This window comes from Gadus macrocephalus, chromosome 23 (genome assembly GCF_031168955.1).
Source record: "Gadus macrocephalus chromosome 23, ASM3116895v1".
NCBI classification, from domain to species: domain Eukaryota; kingdom Metazoa; phylum Chordata; class Actinopteri; order Gadiformes; family Gadidae; genus Gadus; species Gadus macrocephalus.
In genome coordinates, this window is record NC_082404.1 from 8,797,088 (window position 1) to 8,812,805 (window position 15,718).

Sequence of the window (15,718 nt, forward strand, 5' to 3'; positions counted from 1 at the left end):
TTAGCTGAAGGGAGAAACTAGTTAACTAACTGAAGTGAATTACCCCCCCCCCCCCCCCCACCCCCATTTCAGTATCTCAGGGATAGCACGTCACCTCCGCCGCTCGCCACCGGAAGTAGGGTTAATTTTTATTCACAGGAAAAAAAACACTCAGCTGTTGTTGGAAAAGAAAACATCCAAGTGAGTTTTATTCAAGCACGCCATTGTTTCTTCCACATATGTTTCTATTGCAATTAGAACTAGCCAGATCCAATGCTTAAGACGCATATTGTGCTCGTATTCACTTGAATCCTATTTAGATTGTTTTGTTGCGGGCTAGCCGGGGCTAGCGTTAGCTTCCCATCACTGTTGACTTCCATGCTAGCACATTAGCCACTCTTAGCTCGCTTCGTAACTAGCTATCACTGCTGGTGCATCTGTAGTTTTTGTGATAACTCTTAAACGCTCCCCCCAAAACGATATAACATATATTCAAAATGGAACCAATGTTTTATGATTCTATAATCCACAGTGTGCGCATCATTTATGTTAACATCACATCGTAGTAACGCAGCCTGCGAGTCCTTTTTTAGATACGATGTATGTGTTATGACGTCAAATGTAAGCATATGTTGCTGGTTGTGTGAAAACAAAGTTTATATATGTCGTCGGTGGGATGATTTAAGAAAGTATTATCTATCATTTCTTGTAGGCCATTGTTGTAGTCTGTGAAAACTGTTGTTATTTGTGTTTTTTCATCATCACTACTCATTTTCATATTGAAGATTGATTAAACACAACATTATTCCATGAACTGTAGGGATAGACATACTTATGAATGTCTTATCTTTACTAATATTTCCATAGAATGCCTGCTTCCAAGAGGAGCTCAGAGTCCCACAGCCCCCAGGCTAAGATGATGAAGCTGGAGGTGGATGACGAGGCTACTCCAGGTGAATATAACAGCTCACTTAAAGCAGAAGATGAACATGAGGGGGCAGAAGATGCACATGAGGGGACAGTACCTCCATGGACCAAGAATAAAGATCCTCCAACAGCAAAGGAGGAAGACGAGGAGGTTGCGTCTTTCCTCCAAGAATTCAAACCGAGCCCTCGTCAGAACGACTCTGACCCTCCTCTTAAAAAAGCAAAGCTCTTTATCGCCACAAGTGCCTCCTCTGGAACGGGCTCACCACAGAGCATTGAGTCCAAGTCCTCTCAGAAGAGACCAGCCAGCACAGAACTTTCCAGAACTGCGTCCTCCGATTCGGACGGTGAGACGCAGACAGATGCTGGTGACTTGTCCCTGTGCGTCACAAAACACCACAACCGAGCCAAGCGTGCCGCCACCGAAATGCTGGTGGATCAATCGGCCGCCAGACAGACGCTAGACGACGGCAGGCCTCCTTACCCAACAGTAATGGACCACAACTACGGCAGGTCCTCAGAGGGTTCCAGTGACAGCAGTGTTCTGGACGAGAGCGCCAACACTGAGACTGAAGTAAACGTGAGCTCCGCCACTGATGCAGAGACCACGCAGTATATCAATAGCACATCACTACCATTGTTACAGGCAATGCCGTACTCTGTTATACAAAGTACACACCCAGCAGTAGAAGCCAGGAGACATGAAGGTGAGGAATCTACAAGGTCAACTGCTGAAGCAGGCAGCAGTACAGAACATGTAAATAGCAGACCAAGTGCAAAGCATGAAGAACATAAAACAGAGGATTCCTCAGAAAGAACCAGCAGAGAACCAGACAGCCAGAACCACATTGATGGGAAAATTTTAGAACCACCGCCACCAGCAGAAACATCGGACCCCAGCTCCAGTGACAGAAACCTAAATGTTATAGCTGAAGTAAATATGTTTGCCAGTCAGTCAGAAGAAAGATGTGGAGGTTTAGTAGAGCTAGAGGTTATTACGTATGAAGCAGAGGAGACCCAGGACCCTGCCCCAGAGGATCTGAAGCAAGAAATACCGTATAAAAGGGAGGCAGAGGAACGGAAGCAACAGGATGTTACTGAGCGAACTGCTGTCACAGAGGCCGCAAAAAAGACGGGGATAGAATTTGGTCCATCATCCAATCAAAATGACCAGGAACAGGCGATTGCAAGTCCCAGTGAAGGGAGTTTGACACCAGCCAGAACCCTGGGCCCGCAAGAGACTAAAGATGAAGCCCAGATTAAAACAGAAAAGACCCCAAAAGCTGAGCCAATACTCCCCGACCCGACCGAACCCGGCAGGGAAGAGACGTTAGCTAACTGTTGTGGAGTTCACCAAGTGGCCGAGAATCTCGGGAGCCCGCCTGGCATCCAGGCTGACCTAGCTGAAGAGATCAGGATTGTACCAGTGGCTGAGGAATCCATCGCTGCTCCAGAGAGCGCCGCTGAGGTACAGTTGGTCCATGGCGTCCAGGAACCCGATGACAGAACGGTGTCCAGCTCCTCTGAGGTTTTAGTTACAAACAGTGAAGAACATGTGGGAAGAACGGTGTATGAACGTGTGACTGTACAAGAGCCAGAAATCACCTCCAACCTTGGTTCTGCAACTTCATCACAGGGAATGTGTGAAGTGGCCCCTGCTGAGGATACACAACCTGAGGTTATGCAGAGCGTCCACACCTCCACAAGTACTTATAGTGGTGTTTCAGCACAGTTGACTCTTACGAATCCTGACAGTAGACAAACAGAGTATGAGTGTGTATCTGAATGCGTCACTGTACAAGAAACTCCAAACCTGGTTTCTACGACAACAGACACACCACCCACTGAGAAATTGGAACCGGATGGGACCCAGCACCTTGATGTCACACCAGGTACTTCTAGGGACGGCCCAGAACTTCTACCTGATACTTACAGTGGGGTTATAGCTGACTGTGTGGATGGTGGAGAGGTTCAACCACAGGTCACCCTGAGTTCTTCGACAGCAAACCTAGGAGAGAAGACAAACGAGGTTATCAGTGAGGCTACAATGGAGGAGGAGGTGAGCCTGAAGGTTGACGATGACAGTGCAGTCCCAGGTGTATCTTCTCATGGTCCGGACCATATGGTGGTTCAACCATTGAACAGTGAGGCCCAAGATAATGCAAATGTGGAATCTACAGCAACATTGGTGATAACCAGCACTTTGCCAACACCAGGTATGCTACATTTTGAGGAGGCCAGTACAGATTTATCAATTTCAACAACTGTACCATCTGTAAATGAAAACAATGAAGTTGTCTTTGAATGTTTAGCTGAAACATCTGTTAATATGTATTCTACAGCAACTGATGACCAGATACATGGACATGCACAAGTTATAATGGAAGGTGTTCTACACAGGGAAACCCATTCAGCTGATAACGGGAGTGTAGATGTAGACACTAGAGTTTCACAACAGGTCAGGATGAATGCTGTTAGTAAGGAAGGAGAAACTATAATCTCTGAATATGTACATGAACAAAAGACTGGGATGAACAGAATGTCAAAAGAGATTTCCCTCACCGCACCTTCTGACAAGTTGGCGGACAAGGAGATCCAGAGGTTTAACGATGACTACACCGGTATGTCTAGTGAGGCTCCCAAACATCTGACACTTTCAACCTCTGATTGTGCTCCATATATGGAGATGACTGAAACCAAGCCACATCTTTTCAACCAAGCCCTGGAAAATGAAAATCAAGAGCAGGAGGAACAAAGTACGGGCACGTCGAAAGATGGAGCTAGCCAGCTGATCAAATATGAAATGGTTGCTCAAAGTATTCCTGTCCAAAGCCCTGAGATGGCAGCAATGAGCATGACCGTGCCATCACAACAAGTAGCAACTCCATTTCCCAACAAGGAGATTCAAACTCAGAAAGAAGTCATGGCTATAATGGACAAACACCTATTGATTGCAAATTCTCAAGGAAATCTAAATCAAGGCAAAAGTTTTGAGGATGTGATTACCACTGAATCCAAGGCTGCCCCAGAGGCTGAGTCATACGAAGTCATGCACACTACCAGCACACCAGAGGAAATGCATGAGCAGGAAAAAAAAGGGCGTGGAGGAGAACCAGGAAACCATAGTGGTATTGAACATACCCCCACTTACGACAAGGAAGAAGAAGCGGATAAGTATGATAAGATGGCAGCAGATTTGCAAACCGCAACCACAGATGGTGTGCCTAACTTCATAACTGCAGCAGAACAGCAAATCCAGGTGTTTCATGAAGAACCAATCGCTGCGGTAAATAATGTTGAAGAAGGATATTTGATTTCCAATGCTGAACTTCTGGATAAGGACTCTACAACGGAAGCAGTAGCCTACGTGACATCGGGTGACAAGGAAGAAACGACATCAGTGGAGGAGAAATCGCACTCTGTCCGTGAAGATTTACAAGAAGGGGCTGGATGTGTCATTGATGAGGTTGAGGTTAATGCGTCACTCAGTTCCACAATAGGTCAAGGTCAGGCACAGGTTAACAGTGACGTGATTGTATTGGTCTGTGATCAACCAGAGGGCCTTGAAGTCGTTGAGTCTTCCACTGTAAATAAGCCTGATGCGGAGGATGTCACTGAGCAGATGGAGACCGTCTTTCAGTCAGAAGGGGAGCCAAAAGATTTCCAGGTTGTGTATGAAGCCATTAGTAGCCCAGAGAGCACCATAGACGAGGAGGTCGGTGTTGTGTCAGGAATCATTCGGATACCCAATGTGTCGAAGAAGGATACCCAAGTGGTGGAAGTTCATTCTGCTGCCATCTCTGCAACAAGCGAGGTAAACGTACGGTTAATTCCCGTACAAGAGGCCGATGAGCATATCAATGGAAAAACTCCAGCCTGTCTCCCAGACAGCCAATCAGACATGGATAATATTGAAACGATGACGTGTGAGGAAACTGCAGAGAGTTCTTATGTGTTGCCCATTGAGCACACCAACGGTGCGGCAGACATGGGAGATGTTCTTATGGTCGCCACCAGCGATGAAGTCGCAGAGCCTAACATCCAAAAAACAGAGGCCATGGCAGATGTTTTGGAGATCACCAGCGACAACGTCCCGGAGCCTAACATCCACACAACAGAGGCCATGGCAGAAGTTTTGGAAGAGACCACCAGCAAAGACATCAAAGAGCAGAACATCCTAAACAGAGAACAGAGGCTAGAGGGACTAATGGTGACCACCGGCAATGAAGTCCCGAGGCAGAACCTCCTAACCACAGAGGAAAGGAGAGAGGTTCCCGTCTTGACCACCAGTGACGGAGTCTCGGAGCCGAGGTTCCAGAAGTACAAAGAGATTGGAGAGGTGCTGGTTGTTGCCACCATTGACCACATCCCAGAGATAAACATCCAAAACACTGAGGAAATGGGAGAGGTTCCCATTGTGACTACCAGCGACAAAGTCCCAGAGCAGAACATCCAACATGCAGAAGAGATTGTAGATGTTTTTGTGGAGACCACTAGCAATCACATCCCGGAGCAGAGCTTCCAAAAGACGGTAAAGATGGCAGAGGCACTCGTCGTTGCCGATAGTGAGAAAATACCAGAGCGTAACATCCAAAAGACTGAAGGAATGGGAGGTGTTTTGGTGGTGGCCACCTGTGACAATATTCTGGAGCAGACCATGCAACAGACTGAAGGAATGGGAGATGTTTTGGGTGTTACCACCTGTGACGATATGCCAGAGCCGACCATAGAACAGATGGAAGGAGCACCAGAGTCCGTAGAAATGCAGAAGGACAACCGACTTCAAGAACTGTCCCAGGTGACACCGATCGCCACATCGATGGCCCCAAGTGAACCAACACCTGACAGTTTGTCTCAGGAGGATGTCATGGAGTCCCTCACTGTCCCAGAGAGTCCTGATCAAGCAGACATCATCACCCAGGCAGCAGCAGCCTCTGGCCTCAACACATCGCTGTCGGAACACTTGAACTCAGACGGGCAGATGGTAGAAGCTGACCAGGTGTTGAATCTAAACGGAGCCTCTCAGAGCCTCTATTCTGCCATCGGCGTCCATCAGTATCAACCCATGGAGCAGAGCACCGTGACAGGTTCAAATGAAGAAGCAAGAGAAGATATGGAGGTCAGGTCTTCAACAAATACTTCGCCAGTGGCACTGCTGGAGAACTATATTCCATCAGCTCCAAATCCTGATCAGCAAGAGGAGCAATCTGCTGAGAAAAACCTAGATGCCACTGAGCATGACATGGAACCTTCTGCTGTCTGTGAAACACAAATGACAGCCTATGAGAACGCAAGTGTTGACATGACTAGGGGCGTAGAGACGAGCATGGACAATGCAGATTCTGATATGCAGATTTTGGTTGACATAGAGCTCGGCCACCAGGTCGAGGTACAGGATGAGAGCGAAATGGAAGACCCAGATCTTGTCATAATAGAAAAGTCACAATTAGCAGCGGAAATGCCTTCATTGGAAGTAGAAAATGGGGGAGAGAAGAGCCCCATCATTAAGGCAGACAGTACCTCAACTATCGCAGACGGCACCACAAGTAAAATCACCACAAGTAGCACAGACAAAAGCGTTCAGAAGGCAGAGGAGACCAACAAAACCAGCACGCCAAGCATCATTCCCGATCCAAAGGCAGAAGTGACTGTGGAAAAGCCCAAGAAGCAACAGATGAACACACAGGCCAGAACCAAAGCCCGCCTGGCTGCACTCGCTGAGCAGAAGGCCGCTGCCTCAAAGAGGGCGGCCCAGAAGCAGCAGCTCAACCTCCTGGCGCTGTGTGAGGAGATCGCAGAAGACATTGCCACGGACAGCATGCTATTGAAGAGGATCGAGGAGGAAAAAATTGCTGCCGCCGCCAAGATAGAAGCCTTGAAGAAGGAAAGCCGATCTGTTGAAATGCAGGAAGCCATCGTTGTTCCTCCTACTCCTGCTGGATCCCAAGCATCTTCTACACCTGTCAACACCACCGACGGGGCCGAAGCCGCAAAGCCCACCACTGCCACCACCATCAACCCCCCAGCAGAGCCAGCTACCGCCAAACCGGTAGTTCCAGAACCACCCAAAAGAAGGTTCTTCGTCAGCCAGATCGTTGTTCCCCTTAAAGCCCACGAGAAGAAGAAGCTGACAAGGTACCAGCGGCTACGACAGGTAGAGCTTCAGCGCGAAAAGATGTCCTGGACTCGTGTGAAGAAGCTCAAAACTGACCAAGCACATCAGATGTTGTTTTCGGATATTGATTTTGATTCTTCTAATCCGTTTCTAATGCCTCCTGTGGCGACACCTTCGACTCCCATAGCTAATAAGCCCAGCGCAACTTACACAAGTACAGCCTCAACCAGCGCTTCAACAATCAGCGCTCTGCCTGCTATGCCTCAGGTCCCTGATGCTGCTGTTGCCAAACCGGATCAATCCAAGACACCAGAGCAATCTAAGGCAGTGACTACACCAGACCTGCCTCTGGTGGTTACGACACCAGACCCGTCTAAGGTGGTGGCGACACCGGAACCATCTAAGGCAGACCAAAAGGTGACAGCCACTAAAACAGACCAAAAGGTGACGGCAACTCCGGCAAGGCCAGGGAGACCGCGGCGGGAGGCAGCATCACCGAAAGTTGATCCTGCCAAGGTTGTAAGTTCCAAAGTGGAGACAAAGAAGACTGAACCACCCAAAATAACTTCGGCTAAGGGGCCAACGCCTAAAGTAACCCGATCATCCACCAGAAAGACCCTTCCAGCCAAACCTCCTCCCATGCCCAACGGTATGAATTCTCAGAAGGCAAAATCTGAGGTGGAGTATAAACCATACAGACCCCGGCCCAAGTACACTTTTGAGGACTTTGAACTGGATGATGACCCACCTCCAGTAGTCCAAAGAAGACCCATGCCTCAACAAAGGCCTGGACAGCAACCAGGCCCAAGCCAGCAGTCCACCTCCAACACTCAAGTTAGGCCCACGTCTCAGTCCACAAACCCCACAGCTCAATCTAGAACGACACCTCCATCAAGACCCATGTTCTTTTCACAGTCTAAGCTACAGGGGACACCTGTTAGGCAAGCCTCAAGCCAGTCAAAGCCTGTGACCTCAACTCCAGTTATGTTAAAGCCGACGACTTCAACTCCAGTTCAGTCAAGGCCTGCAATTTCATCTACTGTTCAGTCAAAACCTCTTACCACAACAGCTTCCCAGTCAAAGCCTGTTGCTATCACCACTTCCCAATCAAAGCCCACAACTTCAGCTACTGGTCAGCTGAAGCCCGCCACTTCAAACGCATCCCAATCCAAGCCGATGACTCCTACCGGTCAGTCAAGGCCTGTCACATATAAGGCTCCCCAACTAAAACCTTTCCATTCAACTGTTGCTCAGTCCAAACCGTCCATTGCAGCTGCCCCACAGTCGAAGACCACAATTGCTGCAGCAACTCAGCCCATTTCTGCTGTTCCATCTAAACCGACCCTGAAGGTATCGGACACCGTTGGTTCGGTACCAGGCAAGGCCATTCCCTCTGGACCCCCTGCGCCCCAAACACCACAACCCACGGCGGACCAGGCGCCCAAGCCTCAGCCTGGCTCTCCTAAAGAAGAGCTGGAAGTGAAACCTGCCGTGGAGACCCCATTGTTGTTACCTGCCATTCCACAGCCTAACGTTTCCATGGAGACACTGAGCGTCCAACCCCCTGCTATACCACACAACGTCAAACACCAGGTAACTGCTTAGATTAAAGTTCCTAAACATTTTTCAATCCACTTAAAAGACAATGATGATGATATTGACCTAACTTAACCTATTGAATGTCTTTTGAGTGTTTTTGGTTTTGATTGATCTTTACTCCTCTCCTGCTCCTTCCCCCAGGACTCCACCGATGAGGTGTCTCCTCCCCCTCCATCATCTTTACCTCCGCCGCAGAAGCAGCAGACGTCTTCAAACATGATGGAGCCGAAGGAAGAGAAGGCTGAAGGTTTGTGTTAAACACCTTCACCCAGCCACCATACCATGGCTTTTATCTGATGTCATGAATGAGCTCAAGTGTAGATGCCTCTTCCTAAATGGATTGATTTGGTTTGTAATGTTCCAATCTTGAATAACCACTGCAGGAAATAGTGATTCAGCACTGCTGCAAATAGTCAAAGGCCTAGAATAGCTCAACAGTTGATACTAGCTAATCAGTCTTGCTATTGAATGTCAGAGAAATGAAACAGCTTGGCTAACCGCCAAGGAAAGCTTTTATTGGAAAAATGTATCTGCAATGTTAGTGTTTATTGTATTGCATTATGGTATAGCCTTATGTGATCCAACAATCATCTCAAATTAAACATACTCCAAATAAGATAAACATATTGTCCATCGTTTCAGTCAAATCTCCACCGCCCTCGCCCATGAAAGCCTCCCCTCCTGATGAGCAAGCGGAGGCTTCCAAGCCTGCGGAGAAGACCCCGGCCCAGCCTTCTGAACAGTGAGCCCTGAACCCCCTCCATCTGCTGAACCAGCAGCACTCTGTTACGTCCAAATGTGGCAGCTCAGCTACCATCCACTCTGTCTTATCGATATGTTGCAGCTAAACTACCATCCACTCTGTCTCAACCATGTGTTGCTTCTAAATGACAAGCCGCTCTGTTATATCCATAAGTTGCATCTAAATGACCAGCCCTTCTCTGGTATACCCATGGGTTACATCCAACCACTGTAACATCCATAGGTTGCATCTAGATGACCTGTGTCAACGGCCGTTTCCCCCCACAGCAGGGTGGCGAAGGCAGAGAGCAACACCACTCCTCTCTCGGAGGCGGCCCTGCAGAAGGAGGTGAAGAAGCTGAAGGATACGGACAAAGATGGCAGCCAAACCATCATCGTGAGTCCCATGCTGCGTTATAGTCCAACCCTGTGTGTTTTATCTTCTTAATTAACTAGGAGCTATGGATGAGCTATCCCACAATTTACCCCCTGCCAGCCAACAACAGACCGTCCATAGCCCCCACCCCGTCCATAGCCCCCACCCCATTGTTTCGCACAAGCTACAAGCGGTTCACACCTCACCAATATGAGGCCAAGCAACACGGGACCGCAAGACGACTGGAAACAAAGCATGCATTCTAGATAGTTGATACAAAGCTCTGGTGTGTGGCGTCTGCATCCTGCCTGGGTGAAAATGCTGGGCGGCGTTTTTTTTCGTATGTATGGTGTCTCCGTTATGCCTTGGTGAACATGCTTGGGTGCGTTTGTTTTGTATGTATGGTGTCTCCATTAAGCCTCGGTAAACCTGTGAACATGGGGTGCGTTTGTTTTGCGCTGCAGGACGCGGGGCAGAAGCACTTCGGGGCGGTGGCCTGCAGTGTGTGTGGGATGCTGTATTCTGCTTCCAATCCCGAGGATGAAACCCAGCACATCCTCTTCCACAACCAGTTCATCAGCGCCGTCAAATACGTGGTGAGAGAGGGGGGTTGAATCTTTCGCCATCACACGACTCGCTTTAGTTTATTTGGATCAGGATTGGATTCAAAACGATTCCCGATTCAAGATCAATTAGCGATTCAGTACATGGGTTTAATTTACAGATATTCTCCGGTCTGCTGAGCGCTTGTATATAATGTATGAGATGTCTTTTTTTTATATTGTAAAAGGTTATATCAACCTAGTACAATAATATAAACCTAGAATAAAAAACTAAGACAAAAGGGGAAATAAATGATAATGTAATTGACTTTTGGAAATTGTGAATTGATTCAGAGTTTTATAAAATAAGAACCACGATTCTTGCCTGCGTGTGACTTCCACACAGTCCAATCTCTGAACTCTTGATCTATAAGAGCAGTATGTATTCATATGATATTCCTAACAACTTGTTGTGTGGGTTTGATAATGAAGGGTTGGAAGAAGGAGAGGATCCTGGGAGAGTATCCGGACGGGAAGATCATCCTGGTCCTCCCAGATGATCCCAAGTACGCCCTGAAGAAGGTAAGTCTGGCCCACCCCTTTCCCCTCACTAAACGCTAGCTTGGCTAACCCTGCTAATCGCTAGCCTGGCTGCCTAGCTAGCCTAGCTGACCCTGCTAATCACCAGCCGGGTTTTACTCGTCAATATTTATCGAACCACAATGACCTGAAGATGCATATATATCAAACATTCTCAAGGGAGTCTAGTATAGTCTAGTGCCTAGGGTGTTTTTCTCCCAGCCAGAAGGCAACGGGTTGAGCCCCGATGTCCAAAGATTAAACTATTGACATCTCGGAGCAAGATGACCCACTAACCCACCACCTCTGCCTCAGGGACATGCATCTGGACTCACTGCCTAGCGCTTTGGATAGAAGCAAGTGATACATCCTTGATATATATGGCGTTGACTTCATACTGTGTGTCTGCTTCAGGTGGAGGAGATCAGGGAGATGGTAGACAACGACCTGGGCTTCCAGCAGGTGGAGACAAAGTGTCCGTCCCAGACCAAGACCTTCCTGTTCATCTCCAACGACAAGAAGGTGGCCGGCTGCCTCATCGCAGAGCACATCCAGGAGGTACCACTTTTTATGGGTTTTCTCAGCCTTATTCAAGGCAACCACATAATCATAAACAGATATCAACAATATGATTGAAGATGGCTAATAATCTACAAACGAGACGTATAGTACATCAAATATAAAAATACTCGCCGAAGTTATGTGTTTCTTGTGTTCGAAAAGTAGAAGTTCAGTGGGAGATAGTGTGCCGCCATTTTGGATCCACCAGGAAGTGTCCATCTCTTTACCGTGTGTGTGTGTGTGTGTGTGTGTGTGTGTGTGTGTGTGTGTGTGTGTGTGTGTGTGTGTGTGTGTGTCAGGGCTACCGGGTGATCGAGGACCCGCCCCCACAGGGCTCGGAGAAGGAGCAGGTGATGTTCGAGCGCCAGAGGGCGTGGTGCTGCTCGTCGACGTCGGAGCCCGCCATCTGCGGCATCAGTCGTATCTGGGTGTTCAGTATGATGAGGAGGCAGGGCATCGCCTCGCGCATGATCGAGTGCCTCAGGTTAGTGTCTATATATGACAGATGTTGACGCAGTAGAGGTCTGTCTTATTACACTGACAGGTCAGAGCTAGTTAAGGAAATGTGGCCGTGGGACCTTGTGATGTTGGCTTGTTTAAGCAGACTCACCTGGAAGAGTTTGACGGGACTCTTGGGCTTGGTGAGCCTGCACACCTGTCGCACATTGAGTATCAGTGTGCGACAGGTTAAACCAGCCATCTCCACACACACTCGGGTCAGCGGAGCACCTTTGCCATGTTCCTTAACACAACTTTAATAACAAATCGGTTTTAACACTACCAGTACTTGTTTGATGGTAATATATAATATACTTTATCTGATACATAGGTTAATGTATGTATCAAGCTTGATGCATTTCATGTATTTTGTGATTCACTTCAAGACTATAGGGGAACCTTTTGATATGTGGTTAGGGAACTGTATGGTTACCCACACCTCTGTCCCCCCCCTCTGTGTTGTGCATCAGGAACAACTTCATCTACGGCTCGTGTCTGGGCAAGGACGAGCTGGCCTTCTCAGACCCCACGCCGGACGGCAAGCTGTTCGCCACGCGGTACTTCGGAACATCGCGCTTCCTGGTGTACAACTTTGTTAGCGGCACGAGTTCCTCAGAGCCCAAGACTGCCGCCGTGTGACCAGATCCAAGATAACGGTAACCATAGCGATCTGGGACGACGGGATGTCCGACCACGGGACTCGACAAGGACTTGTCTCACCGTTCACCCCCTGACGAGTTAGCTCGTTAACCACAGAGCCAATCACAAATGACTGGACACTGCTCCTATTGGGTTTCAATCTCAGGTTGAAAAGCAACAAGCTGTTGTTAAACAAAATTCACAATTTAGTTTTAGCCCTTCGCCCCCACACTATATTTTCTTTAGAATTTAAGTTGACATTATTTTCATTAAAAATTATACGTTTTACACGCATGACTCGACAGCAATAGAACACAAAGAACATCTCTCTTGTTTGGTATCCACTTTAACGTTCACTTTTAATTTGATTTGTCAAACTAGGGAATACGGCAGCATTGACTGCTAGAGACTGTAGGGGTTAGTCAAAACAATAAAGTCGCACACATTTGAGAACCTTCTGGGCCTTCAAGGTAATCCTCCCTACAGTGAAGACCCAGCGTCACCTTATTGGCAAGGGATGTTGGGGTACATGGTTCACGATTGGTCGGTTGGATATTGGGGGTGTGGTTACAGCAGTGGGTTTTGGTTATTGCAGCGGATTTAAATCCAACTGCCCCTTTAGACGTGTCTATTGGCTGAAAGCTAGATTACCGCATATATCAATCTGGCGTACTGTGCACGTTGTTACTTGTTGGGAGGCGTAAGACCAGATAGAAGATCTCACTTTAGCACACGCTGTTGCTGTTGTGAAACGTAAACGCTGCACTATGCACACAATCAGCCACCGTGCTAGCACTTTAGCACAAGGCTACACATCCCTCTCACTGTTTTGAAGGAAGGCGTTTCTCTGCTGAACGGAACCAAAGCTATCTGCTAAGCTAGCAACCCGCCCACCGGGAAACTGCCAGCTGCCACTCCCCATAATATCAAAAGGTTGTTTTAAAGGTCCCATGACATGAAAATCTCACTTTATGAGGTTTTCTAACATAAATATGAGTTCCCCTAGCCTGCCTATGGTCCCCCAGTGGCTAAAACTTGCGTTTGGTGTAAAACGAGCACTAGCTGTTCTGCTCGCCTTTGAAAAAACTGAGGCTCAAGCGCGCTGATTTGGAATGTCTGCCAGTCCAGCCAAAGGGAAACATCTTCTGAAGTAGTTCAAAATACACATTGAACGTGGACATGATCATACATTTCGAGTTTTACCGCCCCTTTTCAGTTGGGACATGGGAGATATAATCCAGGAGAAGCCTGGCTCAGAACAGACATCGGGGCATTATATGTACGTGTTCGATGTTTCTTTACTTTTCATGTGGCCTGACACATTTCCTGAGCTGAGCCAGATTACCGTGCAGTCACTCAGCAAAACTTGGTTGCCTAGTAACCAAACGGTTGTTTTTTATATTTGAAATAAGTATGTTACTTTGTTTTGTGCCTGGACTGAGACCTGAGTCAAACTCGACACCTGTTCATGTTTTCCACACTTGTATTTTTTCCACACGCTCTTACTTTGTAGCTGACAATGTTGAGTTCTATTAGTTGGCGTTTTAGCGCTGTGTAACATCCATATGGTATAAATGTATATGACTTTTATCAAGTGAAATTCTAAATCCTATATCCTATGTTTTTATGATCATGGAGAAGACGCTCAGGTGTGAGCAGTGTATATTGTTGTCCATACGGCGAACAGGAAACAGGAAGTCAACATCGATGATCATCGTTTAGCGACACCTACCGGTGTCATCGCTCTGCTTCGCCCCTTCCTGTTTGAAATGTCGCTTTTAGAACGATGTCTTGTGTATGAAAACATTTGATTTATACGAAGCTGTTGATGTAAATATTTATTTAAGTAATAAACAATTTTTAAAAATGTTATATCCGTTCCTTTATTTGAAAGGGGGGCAAGGCGTTTACCCGACACTGCAGTTGGTTTGTTACAAAGACCCATCCGGGAAGGCCTCCTTGAGAACGGTTTTGTAAAGGGCAGGCACTTCCAGAAAAAACACTTGGCATGTTATTGGATGAATAATCTGTCTATCTATTCTACCTTATCACATAGTTCCTTATAGGATGCTGATTGAGCTCTGTTGAATACAGGTCATTGAGGAGCAGGTAGGGGTTGGGGCCTCTGGCTTAAGGATGCCTGCAGGTTAGATATTGGGGTTCGAACCCAGAACATTTTCTCTGGGGTACCAATAGACTATCCTGCCCCTGACTCCCAATCCTCTGCTGCTTTTATTTGATGTTGTGGCATCACGGACCTAAAAAGTCCCACACCATGATTCTGTTCACTGGATCTCTAGTTCTGTTGTCCTTCATGTGGATGTCTCCGCCTAGTGGCCAATGTGAGAATCAAACAGCACTCAGCATGTCGGTAAGTCACAATTCGGATTGATTAATAGTCCATGCGTATTCCCCTTAGGAAGGCTGTTATTCGTAGAAGTCCACTATTGTTACTTGTATTTACCTGTGATGGACAGCAGTGGTCTTGTCTAGCTCAGCTGGTGGAGCAAGGCATAAACACTGCCTATGTTTGGATAGATACTCAAAGTAATTTGGATAAAAGGACCCACCATTGGCATATAGTTATTTCACTAGTTGCGTGTTGTTTTACCATGTTATGGGATAGTAGTTGTATATTGTTATGGGACGGTAGGATATTGTGTTTGTGTGTTGTGTGATGTGTTGTGTTTACATGTCGGGTGACGGCTTTGTGTTTTCACACAGATACGAGGTCCCCTTGTCCAGCATTCCTGTCTTCTCCTGTCACAACACTCACCAGCCTGGTGGCATAACAAGAGCAGGGCACACATGGAACAACATGGAGACTTCCTCACGCCCAGCAGTGTGAAAGCACCTCTGCTTTCAGACCAATCACCCAAAGAAAGCAAATGATTGGGTATTTTAAGCCCAGCGTTCATTTAGCCTTGTTTACATGAAGGACGTTTCGGGCTCTCTCGGGATTAGAATGTTTTTAGGGAAATGGGACTTCTTGAGTCTTCCTTTGGGAGATTATGATTGGACAGCCGTGAATTTTATGTAACATTGTCCCAGTTTTGTATTGCTGTAGAACATGCAATAAAAATAAATGATCAACAAAACACGCTAACCCTTACCATATTACTTAAATTCTGTGTGCATGTAAATTAGTGAAATCTACATGTG

General features: G+C 47.2%; 1 protein-coding gene across 3 annotated transcripts; it reads left to right on the forward strand.

The window, feature by feature from the left end:
* The first annotated feature begins 83 nt into the window (after positions 1-83).
* Positions 84-14,428, forward strand: LOC132452471 (mucin-17-like). Of its 3 annotated transcripts, XM_060045120.1 has the most exons (11): positions 84-180; positions 847-3,122; positions 3,249-8,614; positions 8,762-8,867; positions 9,263-9,362; positions 9,650-9,758; positions 10,202-10,333; positions 10,772-10,861; positions 11,273-11,416; positions 11,719-11,903; positions 12,388-14,428. In XM_060045120.1, the coding sequence occupies exons 2-11, from the start codon at positions 848-850 to the stop codon at positions 12,554-12,556; spliced, it is 8,676 nt and encodes a 2,891-aa protein (XP_059901103.1). In that variant the 5' UTR covers positions 84-180; position 847; the 3' UTR covers positions 12,557-14,428. The 3 variants fall into 3 exon arrangements, with proteins under 3 accessions (XP_059901103.1, XP_059901101.1, XP_059901102.1); XM_060045118.1 differs by having other exon boundaries at positions 847-8,614; XM_060045119.1 differs by having other exon boundaries at positions 847-8,614; positions 9,653-9,758.
* Positions 14,429-15,718: the final 1,290 nt, after the last annotated feature.